Consider the following 16,918-nt stretch of genomic DNA (forward strand, 5'->3'; position numbering starts at 1 on the left):
GCTTTTTCGACGCCTGAAGGCCACTACGAATTCAACCGTATGCCATTCGGACTGAAAAATGCACCGGCCACATTCCAGAGGATGATGAACTCGGTGCTATCGGGTTTACAAGGTATCAAATGTCTCGTATATTTAGACGACATCGTCGTGTTCGGGCCTACGTTGGACGAGCATAATAAAAGATTGGAAGAAGTATTCAAGAAATTGCGTGAAAATAATCTTAAGTTACAACCCGACAAATGCGAGTTCCTACGCAAAGAAGTGCTATATCTGGGACATTTAATAACTAAGGATGGCGTCCGACCGTACCCGTCAAAAATTTCCGCCGTAAAAAATTTTCCAATCCCCAAAAAAGTGAAAGACGTACAGTCATTTATAGGATTGGCAGGTTATTACCGCAAATTTATTGAGAATTTCTCAAAAATTGCAAGACCATTATCCGCGCTCACGAAAAAAGACGAAAAATTCAAATGGAATATCGAGCAACAGAACGCGTTCGAATTATTAAAAGAAAAGCTTACGACAGCACCAGTATTAAGTTACCCGAACTTCACACAACCGTTCATTATCACGACGGACGCATCAGATTACGCCATAGGAGCGATAATTTCACAGGGCGAAATAGGAAAAGATCACCCGATCGCGTTCGCAAGCCGTATATTAAATAAGGCAGAAAAAAATTATAGCACCACGGAAAAAGAATTATTAGCAATCGTCTGGGCCGTAAAACATTTCAGACCGTACGTTTTCGGCACATCATTCACGATCGTAACAGATCATAAGTCTCTAACGTGGTTATTCAACGTCAACGACCCCGGATCAAGACTGATTAGATGGAGACTACAACTCGAAGAACATGATTATAAAATCATACATAAAGATGGGAAAAGTAATACCAACGCCGATGCTCTGAGCAGAAATCCACCGACTCAAGAATGCGAACGTCAGGTGAATACGTGTCAAGAACGAAGAGAATATACAGAAGAAGAAAAGACAAACCTATTACGCGAATATCACGACATACCAATGGGCGGCCACCAAGGTGTCAGTCGCACGTTGCAACGCATCAAATTACACCACGACTGGTTAGGATTGAGCAAGGACGTGGAGAATTATATTAAAAAATGCGAACATTGCCAACGAAATAAATTAAGTAGAAAGACAAAAATGCCATTGGTAATCACCGACACACCGAAAAAACCGTTCGAGAAATGTGCCTTAGACATAGTAGGCCCCCTACCTCTGTCGCACAACGGGAATAAATATATATTAACTTTTCAAGACGGACTAACAAAATTCAGTAAGGCAATACCCGTACCGAATCAAGAAGCAGTAACAGTTGCGAAAGCATTTGTAACAAAAATTGTGCTAGAATACGGAATACCGGAGCGACTTCTCTCCGATCAAGGCACAAACTTCATGAGTGAAGTTTTTAAGAATATGTGCAAATTACTAAAAATCCATAAAATTCAAACAACGGCCTATCACCCAGAAACGAACGGAGCGTTGGAGCGTTCACACCGAACACTAGCCGAATATTTGCGTCACTACATTGAACAAGATCAAACGGACTGGGACGAGTGGCTGCCGTACGCAATGTTCACGTACAACACTACGCCACATACAGCCACAGGATTCACCCCCTTTGAGTTAGTATTCGGACATCTAGCGACAATACCGACAGCTCTAACAACCGCACCAAAAACTACCTACTCGTACGAAGATTACGCACAAGAACTTCGAGAGAGACTGCGAGCAACTAACCACCTAGCGCGCGAACATGCTAAGGGTGAAAAAATTAAAGCCAAAATCACGTACAACCGTAAATCCCGCGGACGCGAGTTTCAAGTAGGGGACTCAGTTCTTCTATATGACGAAGCCGTTCGTCGCGGACGATCAAAAAAACTAGACGCGCTATGGATAGGTCCATATAAAATTACGGAAAAACACAGCGACGTTAACTATAGTATTAAAAAAGGACGAAGAACACTTAAAGTCCATGCAAACCGCCTAAAAGCGTTTATAGACAGAAGCAGAAAAAATGTGCAAAGAAATCCGCGAAAAAGTAAACGGCGCGACGTTACAACAAAAATGTCACAATTTATATTCTATAGTTTGTAAGCAGAATAATAAGGTTACAACCGCATTAAATAGATTAACGTCTCTTTACAAAAACCAAGGATCAAAAAGAGGCCTACTAGATATAATAGGCTCAGCCGCGAAAACACTGTTCGGTGTAATGGACGCAGAAGACGATAAGCGAATTACGGAACAATTACAATTATTAAATTCAAATCAACAGACGATACAACACGTAGCAAAAAACCAAATTAAAATAATTAACAGTACGATTGGTCATATACAGAAATTAGAAACTATACTCGAGCACCACGATCGCATTGTAATGAATGCAACGACATTCCTGAGTCAGCAATTAGACAAAGTAACACAACAGCTAGAGGTAACTGAATACATGAACAACCTGAGAATACTGACAAATGACTTACTGACCGACTTACAAGACACGATTGACTTTATTACTCACACAAAAACAGGCATATTAAACGCCCGACTATTACCGATCAACGAAATAATTTCAGAATTATTAGAAGCCACTTCGCATTTGTCAGAGGAAGCCCATTTCCCCTTCAAAATAAATCAAATAAATTGGAATACCATTGAAAAATATTGTTCATTCAAAATATATTATCAAAACTATTATACACTCATAGCAGTGTTAAAATTCCCAATAGTAAACTACGTTAAATACAGCCTAAAAAAGGTTACCACATTTCCTGTACACGACCACTCGAACTTATTTAAGATAATTAAAACCACCGACGAATATATAGCAATAGATAATGATAATAATAAGTATATAATATTAAGCGCAGAAGAAATTAAAACCTGCAAAAATAATCGCGACAACTTCGTATGTGAAAATAGCTACCCAACGTATCAAGTATCAGATAACGCACCATGCGAAATCACCGCGCTAATTAAACCAGAAATGCGACCAACGTCATGCGAAACACGATATATATTATTAAACGTAAGCCTATGGATAACATTAAACGAGCCTCAACATGGATTTATTCCACAGTAGATACACAATCAATAGAAATACGCTGTAAAGATAGGCCGGTTAAAAGAGAAAAAATAAGCCACACTAGCATAATTAAAATAAACGGCGTATGCAAATTAATCACGCCAGACGTCACCATACAGACGCATTCCTCGATGGGGGAAGGGAAATACGCACGCATATTCCCACCTACAATTTCACACACGCATCAACACGTGCGAATAACACCGCAGTGATCACTAACACACTTAGGCAGATTCAGCGTGAACCTGTCATAAGAAATCAACGCGAATTATTACAATTAAGCGTAGATTTAGACGAAATGAATAAGGGCCTAGAAAATAATTACCACGTTACAAATACGAAAATATTAATATATTATACGACAGGAGCAAGCGCAATAATAAGTGTAATTACGATAACTGTATTCGCCGTTGTATTAATTTTAAGAAAAAGCAAAAAACGCGAACTTCCGGCCGAGCTGCAACCATAAAGAAAGGAGTCGGGAAGAATACAAACCCCGACCCCTTTCTCCCTAAGGGGGGAGGAATGTTGTAACCTGAGCTGCACTTCAAAGAATGCGCTCTGGTTGCAAACCACCCCGGAAATACCTTGCGTATTTCGACATCGGGCAAGGACCTCGGGATTATCGCCCGATGTCGAAATAAGGAAATGAACATTTAACAATTAAATTAAGGCCGCGCGGTTGACGAACCTCTCCGGTCAACCACCGCGGCCGAAACTCGCTGAGGTTGCAACTGGGCTGAGTATATGAGCGACGGCTCGGAAGCCGTCGCGGGCACTCCTATCAGGAGAAACGTGACGCGTGACAAGTGTATCATCGCAGAAATAAACAAGTACAGCACATTTTCAAAGAGAAGTCTTTATTCTTCTACACCCGGCTCCTCTCAACGGGTGGTACACGTTCCGGCGAACGGACCCACACCCGCACCGTACCACGGTGTAACAGAACCCCTCGTTCTGTTCCCGAAAATCCCGTGGGTGACGAGTGTGGATACGTTATAGACAAACGAATGAACTTGTGCACCCACGGGAAACGATTCACCTTTGTAGACAGCGAATTGCCGCCGGTGAAAAAATTGCGGCAAAATTAAAAAACGTAAGTTTTTATTTTATTTGTAATATACAGGGTGTCCCAGACATAACGAAGGATACTGGGAGGATAGATAGAATTGATTGAGACAAGTAGAAAAGTCCTGTACCATTTTGCAAAATTCTCAACCGTTATTGAGAAAAAAATTAAAATGTATAAATTGTATAGGCGTAAGAGCGACAAGGATGCTGCGCGTGAGTGAGCGCGACAGGCGACGGCGCCATTTCTAATGATTCGCCTGTCGCGCTCACTCACGCGCAGCATCCTTGTCGCTCTTACGCCTATACAATTTATACATTTTAATTTTTTTCTCAATAACGGTTGAGAATTTTGCAAAATGGTACGGGACTTTTCTACTTGTCTCAATCAATTCTATCTATCCTCCCAGTATCCTTCGTTATGTCTGGGACACCCTGTATATTAACGGTGGTTGCTAGCGCGGGGTGTTGTAAGGGGGAATAAACACGGGTTCTAACTCAGGAGCGTTGAGGGAGGCGAGGGGACGGGGGAAAAAATCCGCGATGAGAGGAGCGTGGGGAGAGGTAGCCGTAGGTGGGAAGAGACCTGGGGAGGGGAGGGTATGAATGGGTGACAGATACCCCCCGGGTCTCTTCCACCCTACCTCTCCCCGCGCTCTCTCATCATGTCCCCTCGCCTCCCTCAACGCTCCTGGGTTAGAACCCGTGTTTATTCCCTACTATTTTTATTTCTTTTTTTAATTTTATTCTTTGTTGTCCACAATTTTCACTTTTTTTTTTCTCCATGGGATACCACTGTGCTAATGTTAAATTTATTAATTCCGATAAATTATAATTTTTCTTTTTTAATTGTTTAATAAACAATATTAATAGAATTTTATTTTTATTATAAATTTTTGTATCTCTACATGATAAATAACGTGTAGTATACAGGGTGTCCCAGACATAACGAAGGATACTGGGAGGATAGATAGAATTGATTGAGACAAGTAGAAAAGTCCTGTACCATTTTGCAAAATTCTCAACCGTTATTGAGAAAAAAATTAAAATGTATAAATTGTATAGGCGTAAGAGCGACAAGGATGCTGCGCGTGAGTGAGCGCGACAGGCGACGGCGCCATTTCTAGCGATTCGCCTGTCGCGCTCACTCACGCGCAGCATCCTTGTCGCTCTTACGCCTATACAATTTATACATTTTAATTTTTTTCTCAATAACGGTTGAGAATTTTACAAAATGGTACGGGACTTTTCTACTTGTCTCAATCAATTCTATCTATCCTCCCAGTATCCTTCGTTATGTCTGGGACACCCTGTATGTTAATTGGTGTTGTATTAAATTTTGTATATCCTCATTTTTATTGCATAATGTTTTAATAAAATTATTTGCATCTCGTATTTTATTTAAATTTAGATTTTGAATTCCTCTATCATATTGATGTGTAAATTTATTTAAAACTTCTATTTTTTCTGCATTTAATAAAGTTTTACATATTAAATTTATATTTTATAAACATTGTATCACTGTATTTGCATAACATGATACATTGTCCGTATTTTGTATTCCTCGTAATATCCATTCTGTTTTAAACTCATTTTCTTGTTTTGATTCTTGTACTGAAATAATTTCTTTCGGTAAAATCCATAAATTATCTTTAACTTTTATATATTTTTTAGAATTTATTGTTATGCTTTTTTTTCTGGTTTATAAATATTTATTAATCTATTATATTCAATAATAGCTTCTTTATTTGCAAATACAGATGAAGGATCGAAATTAATTATATGTAAACCAGTTATTGTTTTTACACGTGATAATGCTACATATGTTTGACCACTTGTAAATACATAATTGCCAATATCTATTACTGCATTATCTAAACTTATTCCTTGACTTTTATGAACAGTTATGCCATAACTTAATGAAATTGGAAATTGTTTTCTAATTACATATGCACTTCCATATACTTGAAATTTTACACTTACTCTTTCTAATGAATATTCTTGTTCATTTGGTAATTGTATTTTTATTTTATTAATCTTATTTTTAATAGGATCTTTTTCTATTGCTTTAACTTTTGCAATCGTACCATTAACTAAACCTATAGTAGCATCAATATTTCTTTTAATCATAATTTTTGCTCCTATTTTAATTATAATTTGTTTTGACAAACCTGCTGTTTTTGAATTATCATCTTCATTTTTTGTAATTTCCTTGTTTACTTTTTTTCAAAAAAGATACACATTCAATTGTATCTTCTGCTATTAATATTATTTCTTTCGTATTAATTCGTTTTAACATTGCTTGGTTTAAAGCTTCACACATATGTTTTGTTGGAAATAAACATACTGTTTCATTTGATAATTTCTGAATGTAATTACATATTTTTTCTATTTTATTCTCCATTGATTCTCCTTTAATTGTAATTTTTCTTTTAATTATACTTTTATAATCGGTATTTGTTATTAATTCTATTCTTATTCTTGATAATAATTCACGATAAAAATTATCTTCTTTTTGTCGCATATTAATTAATAATTCTTCATATTCAAAAAGATTGACTCATAAATTACATACATTTAATGATCCTAATAATTTATTTGTTTTCTCTTCTGTAATTTTTTTAAATACTCAATCGCCATGCACAGGAGGTAATTGTAATAAATCTCCAAACAATAAAATATTTTTATTACCGAACCATCCATCACAACAATCTGTTGTATCAAATATTTCCGATAAAGGTAAATGAATATACAACAAAGTTATATTAGAAATCATTGATACTTTATCAAAAATAAATAAAATTACATCATTTAATTCTGTTCTTAAAACTTCTATTACATGATCTGATAATGGTTTATATTTTTCTGAATAACCATGTTCTACTGGTAATTGCAACAATCTATGTATTGTTAATCGATTTACATTAAATGCCGCAATTCCAGTTGGTGCTGCTACTGCTGTTTTTTTATTTAAATTCTTTTTTATCCAATTTTTTATTGTTTGTATTAAATAACTTTTACCAGTTCCTCCTTCCCCGCTTACAAATAATCTTATTTTTTTAGTTTCTGATGATACTGTATTGATGATTTTTTCAAAAACTCTTTTTTTATTTTTATTTAAATTTGAAATCATTTTATTGATATCAATTTCTTCTTCATTAATTTCCTCTAAATCTTTAAAATCTTGCATTGCGTCTCCTGCTATAATATTTTGTACTCCAATAGGATTATCTGAATCCTCTTGTGTATCTTTTTAATTTTCGTTTTCTTCTATTTGATTTTCTACTAATTGTTTTGCTTTTTCAAATGCATTTTGAATTTCTATTATTTTTTTATGATATTCTAATGCTTTATCCAAATGTAATTTAATTTTATGAAATGCTTCTGTATAACTGTCACAACCTTCTTTGAGATCTTTTATTTTACGCCATGGTTTAAATAAAAACAATAATGCATAAAAATATTCTTCTGGGCTCGTTTTTACATCGTATTTAAAATGATTTATTAAATTTCCACGTTTCCTTCTTTTAATATATTTATTATTTTCTATTTCGTAATATTCTGTTCCTTGTTCTCTTGGTTCTACTTTTGTAATATCATACCATTTGATAAATTCATATAATGTTTTTTTTTCAATTGTATGTGGTCTTTTTATATATGTATGTAATAATGTTTATTTCTCTTTCGAGGTACATTTCGTCTCCTTACATCTTTAAATCTTTATAAACTTAAACTTAACCATACTCATAACAATAACAATTCTTTATAGACATCTTACATTCAACATTTCTTTCTTACATTTTAACTCTTTTTACTCTTTTACTTTTTTCCACTACCTTCCCCTCACTACTGTCTACCTTTATCGCCACTATTTCCTTCTATCATTTTACGCTTCTTATCCATTTCATCTATTCGTCCTCGCCTTACAACATTTTCTTATCTTTATTTTTTTCTTCATCTTCTTTTCCTTTTTCTTCTATCAACTTTACACTCTTCTGTCTTCTTTTACATTTCTTTCTTACTTCCATTATCCTGAAAAGACAAACAACAAAAACCTCGTCTTATTTCCTAAACGCTTTCGTATTTCTACCCTAATCTTTCTTATCAATATTCCATCTTTTTTTAATTCCTCTTCTTTCTTGTTCTTTCCTGCAAATAACTTACTTCCTACTTTTCGCTTTTCTTACTTTCTCTAAACGCCGCTTAGCACACGAGAGAGAGAGAGAGAGATACCCATACGTTCTTACGCTCACACCGCCAGAAATCATTCTCTTATTCTATTTCTCATTCATTCTCATGGACCCTCGCTTCCGACGCTTTTACATCTTCATAGTCTGCCTCATTCATTCTTCCATTCTCTCCCATTCCTTTCCTTACCCTTTCCCGTATTCTTAACCATTATTCCCCATTTCCCTCCCCTCCAAAATACATCTCCAACTGCCTCCTTCCAACTCCTCCCGTCCCCCCAGTTTACACACTCCTCCCAAACATGTTTCCACGTTTCCTCCTTATCCAAACACATCCTGCACTTTTTTTTTTCTATTTCCTCCCAGTATCTATTTCCCCTCATATCATCCCCTACTCTAAACCTTCCCACCCTTTGCCATTTCTCCTCCTTCCATCCCTTCTTTAAATATTCCGGTACTCCTTCCTCCTTTATTTTTCGATAATCCTTATTAAATTTCGCTATTTTTATTTTTTCCCATCTCTCTTTTCTTTGCAATTCTTTATCTTTTACCACTATCTCTTCACCTCTCATTCCCTCTTCTTCTCTTCTTTCTTCTATCCTCTCCAGCGTCCACCCCAATCTTTCAAAGAATTCCTCCCTTTCTTTTTCCCATTTCCCACTTGTTTTTTCTTCCCTCGCTCTCTCCTTCATTTCTTCCCAGCATGCTCTTGCCAAAACCCCCCTCTTCCTTCTTCCAATCTTTTCTCATATTTCCAAGCCCTTATTCCCGCTTTCCCAGACAACTTTTCCCTCTGAAATTCCTCTCTCATTATATACCCCGGCACACTTCTACTTACTCCCATTATCCATCTTAAATACCTCTCATGTACCATTTCAATTTCTTCCCTTTCCTTCCTCCCCATATCTCCACCCCATAGCTCATTACTGTCCATACAAGCCTGTCAAACAGCCATAGTCTTCTGCCCCAATCTTTTCCAAATTTCTTTTTACCAATATTCCATATTTGTCCCATCACCCTTGCTGCTTTCTTTACTTTTTCCTTCACGTGCTCTTTCTGATCTCCATTCCTTGTCACCACATAACCCAAATAATTAAATCTTTTAACCTCTTCTATTTCTTTACCCTTCCACACCCACTTTACCCTTTTCCATTTCCCTCCTCCTTTTCGGCACCTCATCACCTTTGTCTTATCCACATTTACCTCCAATCCCTTTTTTTCCACATATTCCTCTAATGTCTTCAACATTCCCTTCATTCCTGCTTCCGTTTCTGCAATCAATGCAATGTCATCCGCGTATGCCAGCGAGTACACCCTCCTGCCTTTTATCTTAGTTCCGCCCCATCCACCCTTTTCCAATTCCTCGTTCAAGTCTGCCAGCAGGATCGTGAATAAACTCGGGCTCAGCGGACATCCCTGCCTCACTTTTCTCACTGTCCAAAATTTTCTCCCTTCCTCTTTTTTTACTCTAACTTTGCTACTCGTCTCTTCCATTATCTCTTCGCACCTTTTTACCAACCCCTCCCTTATCCCCCTATTTCTCATTGCTTCCATCAATTTTCTTCTGTCCACAGAATCGAAGGCTGCCTTTATATCAATGAAAGCTATTACTAGCTTCCCCTCCTTACCCTCTATTCTTCTATTTATCAAGTGGTTTAAAACATAAATTTGATCCAGCGTCCCCATGTATCTCCTGAATTCTGCCTGACTCTGTGGAGCTATTTTCTTCTCTTCCACTTCTTCTCTTATCCTTTCCTCCAAGAACGAAGCATATACTTTATACCCTGTTTGTGTCAGTGTCACCCCTCTGTATTCTTCCACTTTTCTCCTTTTTCTTTCTTTAAGACTGGCACAACTATCCCTTCCCTCCATTCTTCTGGAAACCCTTCTCCTTTCCACACCCTTTTGCATATTTCCCATAGCTCTTCTTTCACCTCCTCTCCCCCTTCTCTCCACGTCTCATTTTCAATGTCATCACTCCCTGCTGCCTTTCCCTTTTTCAGCTTTTTTATTACCTTTTCAAACTCCTCTCTTTCCATCTCTTTTTCCTCATCTCCCTCTTTACTTCTTTCTACTTCCCCTCCCACTCTCCACTCCACTCCTCCCAGTACCCCCCTGAAATATTCTTCTCATTCTCTTATTTTAATCTTCTCATCCACTCACCTCCTACCCTTCCTCCCTTTGTTTACTATTTTCCACACTTCTCCTTCTGTCTTTGCCTGCTCCACCTCCTTTTCCCATTTCCTTTTTTCCTCCTCTTTCTTTCTATCACATAACTTCTTATACTCCCTTTTACTTTTCTTATATTCATTCCCACTCTTCCCACCCTTGTAACACGGTAATTTCGGGGGCGGAAAGCTCGTCGGGATCCGGGGTACGAGTTATAGTAACCGAGTCGTGATTAACGTAAAATAAAGTAATTTGTTAAGAAAAAAGAAAATATCAAGAAATGTAATGCGATGATTGTGCGTTGAAAGGTTTCATGCGTTTGGAAACTTTGCTTCTTCTCTTGTTACTTATTAGTATAAGAAATTTATAACTGAATATCCGGTCACGTAGACCGACTGATAAGTTCAATCTTCGGAGAAACTGGGCCTTCCCGTAACGCTATACGGTCGTCCTTAGGAACAAAGGCAGGGCGAGCAGATATCGCAAGCCTTCTCTCCGTTAGTTAGTTGCCTTCCGATTCTCAATACGGATAGCTCGTGCTGCTAGCAAATAATATAACTGTGCGTTTTATACGTAAACTGCAATTGAAAAGGTTTGCTTGCGCGTCGCAGAACCGGCAAACCATTAATACTGAACTAACTTTCTATATCTTTATTATTCTTATTTTATTATTATTTTTTGTATACTTTTATTCAATTAATAAACCGAATTTTCTTTACTATAAAAAAGAATTGTGAAGTGTTTTTGGAAACTCAAACATTTTTTGGTCCTTCGAGCCGGATAGTGTAAATCAGTGCGAAATTTATACTGTTCAAGTTTGCGACAACTTCCTTACGATGAGTCAGAATCACGATACGTTAATTAACAACCAACAGGAGTTGCACGGCCGTATTGCAAGAGCCGTAGACAATTTGCGTAAGCTGGGAACAGCAAAGATAACCAGCAGTGCGATAGAAATTCGAATCAATCAACTGGATACCAATTGGGCGAAATTCGAAAAGGCTCATGATCAATTAAGAGAAGAATATTGGGAACAAGTGAAAACCCATGCCTATATTACTAAAGATTATTATGCAATCGTGGAAGAGGTTTATTACAATCAGCGGGCTACTTTGGAAGAAATGATGCTAACATTGTCGCCCTCAGCAGGATCATCAAAGACACCGGAATCTCCGCGCAGTTCGGAGCCCCTTCGAAGCCAACTACCAAGATTGCAATTGCCTACTTTCTCGGGACGCTTTGAGGATTGGCCTAATTTTAAAGATCTTTTCCAGTCAATGGTGGGAGCTGACAGTTCATTGCAAGAAATACAGAAGTTCCATTACTTAAGAAGCAGTCTTAAGGGGGAAGCGGAACAATTAACGCGAAACATTCCGACGACTGCAGGAAATTACGAACGAGTGTGGACCATGCTTCAGGAACATTACGAAAATAAGCGTTTGCTTGTGCGCTCTGTGCTTACCTCCTTCTCAAATTTGCCGAAAATGAAAGGAGAAAGTGCATTTGAATTGCGAAAGATTTTTAATGGAATGCTGCAGACCGTTGCTGCTTTAGAGGGAATCCAGAGGCCTGTAGCAGAAAATGATTTATTTGTGCATCGAATAATTGAGCTTTTCGATTCTTATACACGTAAGGAGTGGGAATCGGTTATTGGAAATACCACAGATCCTCCATGCTATGAGGAATTGAGACTGTTTATGGAAAACCGTCTCCGAACTTTGGAAGCAATCCAGCCGACGGGACGTGACTTATCGTCTAAAACTACATCTGGATCTCGGGCTACGCGAGCACTTGTTTCTAACCCAGCTCCGTTACAAAGCGGAGGTAAGCCGAACACGTGTTTTTTGTGCCACGGACAACATTATATTCTGGGCTGCCCGGAATTTCAAAGAAAAGGGCCTAATGCGCGCAAAGAATTCGCGATTGAGCATCGCTTGTGTTTCAACTGCTTCGGAAATCACCGAATCAATCTGTGTCCTTCTACCAGAAGCTGCTACTATTGTAAAGACCGACATCATTCAACAATCCATGAGGCCTGTTCAACCGGAAGTATGCGAACTGGAGTCAATGCCTCCGCCGCAGAGCGTCGTACCACCGGACCCAGAGCCATCGAGCATCGAGCCTCAGAGGAGTTCAACGCATCCAGCAGCAGGAACATCAACACCGGGACGGCGCCGCCGAAATACTCGGAAACAACCGAAAAACCAGCCGGAACCAGCACTGAAGGAGCAGTGGCTCTCCACTTGCGTAATCTCGTAGAGCGAAAACGAGTTTTGCTTGCGACTGCCAGGGTTTTCGTTACGGACAAATTTGGTAAAAAACACACCGTGCGTGCGCTAATTGATCCGGGTTCGGAAGTCTCGCTTGCTTCTGAATCTTTAATGCAAAAATTAAAACTCCCGCGAGTTTCGGATTCAACGCCTATTTTTGGAATTGGTGGAATAATAAATATGCATGCTCGTGGTAAAGTAACATTTAAGATAGAATCCGGAACAAAGACTCCGTTTTCATTGCAAATTACAGCGTTAATTTTGTCTCGACTCACCGCCTCCGGGGTTAGTTTAGAAAATATGTTCAGCGAATGGCAACATTTAAGCGGATTAGAGTTAGCAGATCCAGATTTTCGAGCTTCTTTTAATATTGAATTGATTTTAGGCGCGGAAGTATATGCTATTATCCTTGAAGAAGGAATACGTAAAGGAAATATAAACGCTCCGATTGCAATAAAAACCGCGTTGGGATGGGTACTTTCCGGAACGGCGGGCGGAGAGTCAACCGGCAAGGGCGTATCCGTGCATAAATGCACCACGGGAATAGATTTGTCCGATTTAGTAAAGCAATTTTGGCAGCAGGAGGAAATAAAATTGTCTCTTCCGGCCTTAACTGCAGAAGAGATTGAGTGCGAAAAACATTTTGTAGAAACTCATCGCCGTGATGAGACAGGACGTTATATAATTCGATTGCCGTTTTTGAACAAGGACGCGATTCCAAATTTTAAAAACTCTCGCTCAATAGCTGTTAAAATGCTTCAAGCTCTGGAAAAACGATTAAGCAAACAACCGCAGATTCGTAAATTATATAATGAATTTATGACAGAATATCAACAACTTGAGCATATGACTAAAGTAACTTCACCCGCGCCGACGGATGGAATGTGCTGTTATTTGCCACATCATTGCGTAATTAAATCAGCCGAGGAAAAAACTAAGATACGCGTAGTTTTTAACGGATCAGCCCGGATGGCACAAAATATAAGTTTAAATCAAGTTTTGCTGACGGGTAAAAATTTGCTGCCAGAATTGCCTGCTATAATAACCAATTGGCGCCGACATCGGTTTGCGATAGTAGCGGATATAGAAAAAATGTACAGACAAATCTTGGTTGACGACGCGGACAAAAAAATGCAGCGTATTGTCTGGCGTTATGACCCTGCTGAGAATGTAAACGACTATCAGTTAAACACTTTAACTTATGGGCTTGCTTGTGCACCATTTGTAGCCCTGCGAGTATTGCAACAACTCGCGGAGGATGAAAAAGAAAAATATCCTATAGGCGCTTCCGTGTTGCAATCGGAAACTTATATGGACGATATTCTTACCGGAGCAAGTTCCGTAAACGGAATACGTGCTTTAATAAAAGATCTAGTTGCGATTTGCATGGCGGGCGGCTTCCCGTTAAAGAAATGGGCTGCTAGCTCGAAATTAATAGAGGACATAATTCCCAAAACGGAACATCCAAACCAGCCTGTCGTTTGGCAATCCATTGAGGGACACCCGATTTTAGGAATGCAATGGAATCCTAGAACAGATACGTTTGCCTTTCATATCCATATAATTGCAGAAAAATATACTCAAAAGAAAGATTCTATCAGAAGTTGCACAACTGTTTGATCCGCTTGGGTGGCTAGCACCGGTTATCATTCGCGCGAAAATTTTTATTCAATCATTGTGGCTAAAAAACTTAGATTGGGATGAGCCCCTGCCGAAAGAGGAGCAAGAATTTTGGTTAAAATTTCAAGCAGAACTCCCTGAACTGCAGAAAATTGCTTTGCCCCGCTGGATAAATAGTCTTGCCTCGAATTGTAGTATAGAAATCCACGGATTTTCAGATGCTTCCGAAAGAGCCATTGCTGCGGTTGTTTACTTACGAGTAACGTGGACTAGTCCGGACGAATATGACGACTTTCACTTTTCCAAAATTTCGCTCTTGCAATCAAAAACTAAAGTTGCTCCTTTAAAAACTATTTCTTTACCGCGATTAGAATTAAATGCTGCCGCTCTATTAGTGCGTTTAGTAAATAAAATAAAACTTGCTGCAAAATTTAAAATTAATAGAGTTTATTTATGGTCCGACTCTACGGTTACTTTGGCTTGGATTCGGGGTCATTCTTCGCGTTGGTCAACATATGTAGCTAATAGAGTGACTGAGATACAAGAGACATTACCTGATGCTCAGTGGAAACACGTGTCCGGTAACGAAAACCCGACCGATTGTGCGTCGCGAGGAATTTCTCCATCGGAATTAGCAGGCCACCCGCTGTGGTGGACCGGGCCAGCGTGGTTATCACCATACGATGAATTAAATGCGAGATTATTTCATCAAGAAATTCCTCGAACGCATGAGGAGGAACGACCTGCTAGAGTACATATAGTTGAAAACAAAAATCAAGAAAATGAAATGCTATTGCAATTTTCTTCGCTAGCACGATTATTGCATATTACTGCTTGGTGCCGTCGCTGGCCCACAAGATTACGAGAGCATAAAAATCGAGATCAAGATCTCGAATTAAGCGAACTTGAGAGTGCAAAAAATCTTTGGATTAAGCATTCACAAGAAACATTTTTTTCTAAAGAAATTAAGACTATTAAAAATAAACAGACATTATTACGACAAAGTGCATTATATAAATTAAATCCGTTTCTTGACAAAAATGAAATACTTCGAGTAGGTGGCCGATTGCAACACTCATCTATTAATTATAATCAAAAGCATCCGATCATTCTCAGCAAGGATTCATATTTTGCGAAATTAGTAATTGATAAGTGCCATCGTATGACACTGCACGGCGGGGTGCAGTTAACCTTAGCTACAATAAGACAAAGATATTGGATCCTAGGCGGACGCCAAATTGTTAAATCATTCATACACAAATGCGCCAAATGTATACGTTGGAAAGGAACAGCATGTTTCCCGCTTATGGGAAGTTTGCCTCATGCGAGAACTTCTCCGTTACCACCGTTCTTTAATACAGGCCTAGATTATGCTGGGCCAATTATGATGCGGACCTCAAAGGGCAGAGGCCAAAGAGCCTATAAAGGCTTTATTGCCATTTTCGTTTGTTTTTCTACCAGAGCTGTTCACATAGAAGCCGTTTCAGATTATACAACTGAAGCATTTCTAGCGGCTTTTAGGCGATTCACTTCTAGACGCGGATTGTGTGCCCATCTTTATAGTGATCGCGGCACAAATTTTATAGGGGCAGATGCGCAGCTTAGAAATTTTATAAAACAGATAACACATGATTCATTGATTAAAAATAATCTAACCAATAAAGGGGTTCTTTGGCATTTCAATCCCCCCAGTGCACCCCACTTTGGGGGCCTCTGGGAAGCCGCGGTAAAATCTGCAAAATTTCATATTCACCGGGTAATCGGTAAAGCAACACTGACGTATGAAGAATTAGCAACTTTCTTGACGCAGGTAGAAGCATGCTTAAACTCGAGACCCTTGCTTCCCATCACCGATGACCCCGAAGATTTTGAAGCACTTTCGCCGGGTCATTTTTTAATAGGGCAACCTCTAAATGCTATACCCGAATCTTCATTACAAGAGATACCTGAGAATCGGCTAAAGCGATGGCAACTCATTCTGAAAATGCGAGACCACTTTTGGCAACGATGGTCCCATGAATATATTCCGACGCTTAATGTAAGAAATAAATGGTCTGTAGCGATGAAAAACTTAAAAATTAATACTCTATGTTTAATTCGTGGGGAAGGCACTGCACCTTCGAAATGGCCCCTTGGGCGTATTATTGCTATTCACCCTGGAGCCGACGGTCAAGTTCGCGTGGTAACCGTTAAAACTGCAACAACCACTTATACGCGACCCGTAGTTAAAATCGTTCTATTGTTTGCTGATAATGAAATAAATCATGATTCAAATGCAACCGAAACATAAACATGCTAGCGTAAGCAAATGTTCGTTCACAGCGAGAACGAGGCGGGCGGAATGTTAAGAAAAAAGAAAATATCAAGAAATGTAATGCGATGATTGTGCGTTGAAAGGTTTCATGCGTTTGGAAACTTTGCTTCTTCTCTTGTTACTTATTAGTATAAGAAATTTATAACTGAATATCCGGTCACGTAGACCGACTGATAAGTTC

General features: G+C 38.7%; 1 protein-coding gene across 1 annotated transcript; it reads left to right on the plus strand.

Annotated features, from left to right (window-relative positions):
* Positions 1-11,369: 11,369 nt before the first annotated feature.
* LOC139111388 (uncharacterized) lies at positions 11,370-16,713 on the plus strand. The gene is made up of 2 exons (XM_070671645.1): positions 11,370-14,406; positions 14,498-16,713. Exons 1-2 carry the CDS (start codon positions 11,370-11,372, stop codon positions 16,711-16,713), a joined length of 5,253 nt encoding a protein of 1,750 aa, XP_070527746.1.
* The last annotated feature ends 205 nt before the right edge of the window (positions 16,714-16,918 follow it).

Source organism: Cardiocondyla obscurior, linkage group LG23, assembly GCF_019399895.1.
Source record: "Cardiocondyla obscurior isolate alpha-2009 linkage group LG23, Cobs3.1, whole genome shotgun sequence".
NCBI classification, from domain to species: Eukaryota; Metazoa; Arthropoda; class Insecta; order Hymenoptera; family Formicidae; genus Cardiocondyla; species Cardiocondyla obscurior.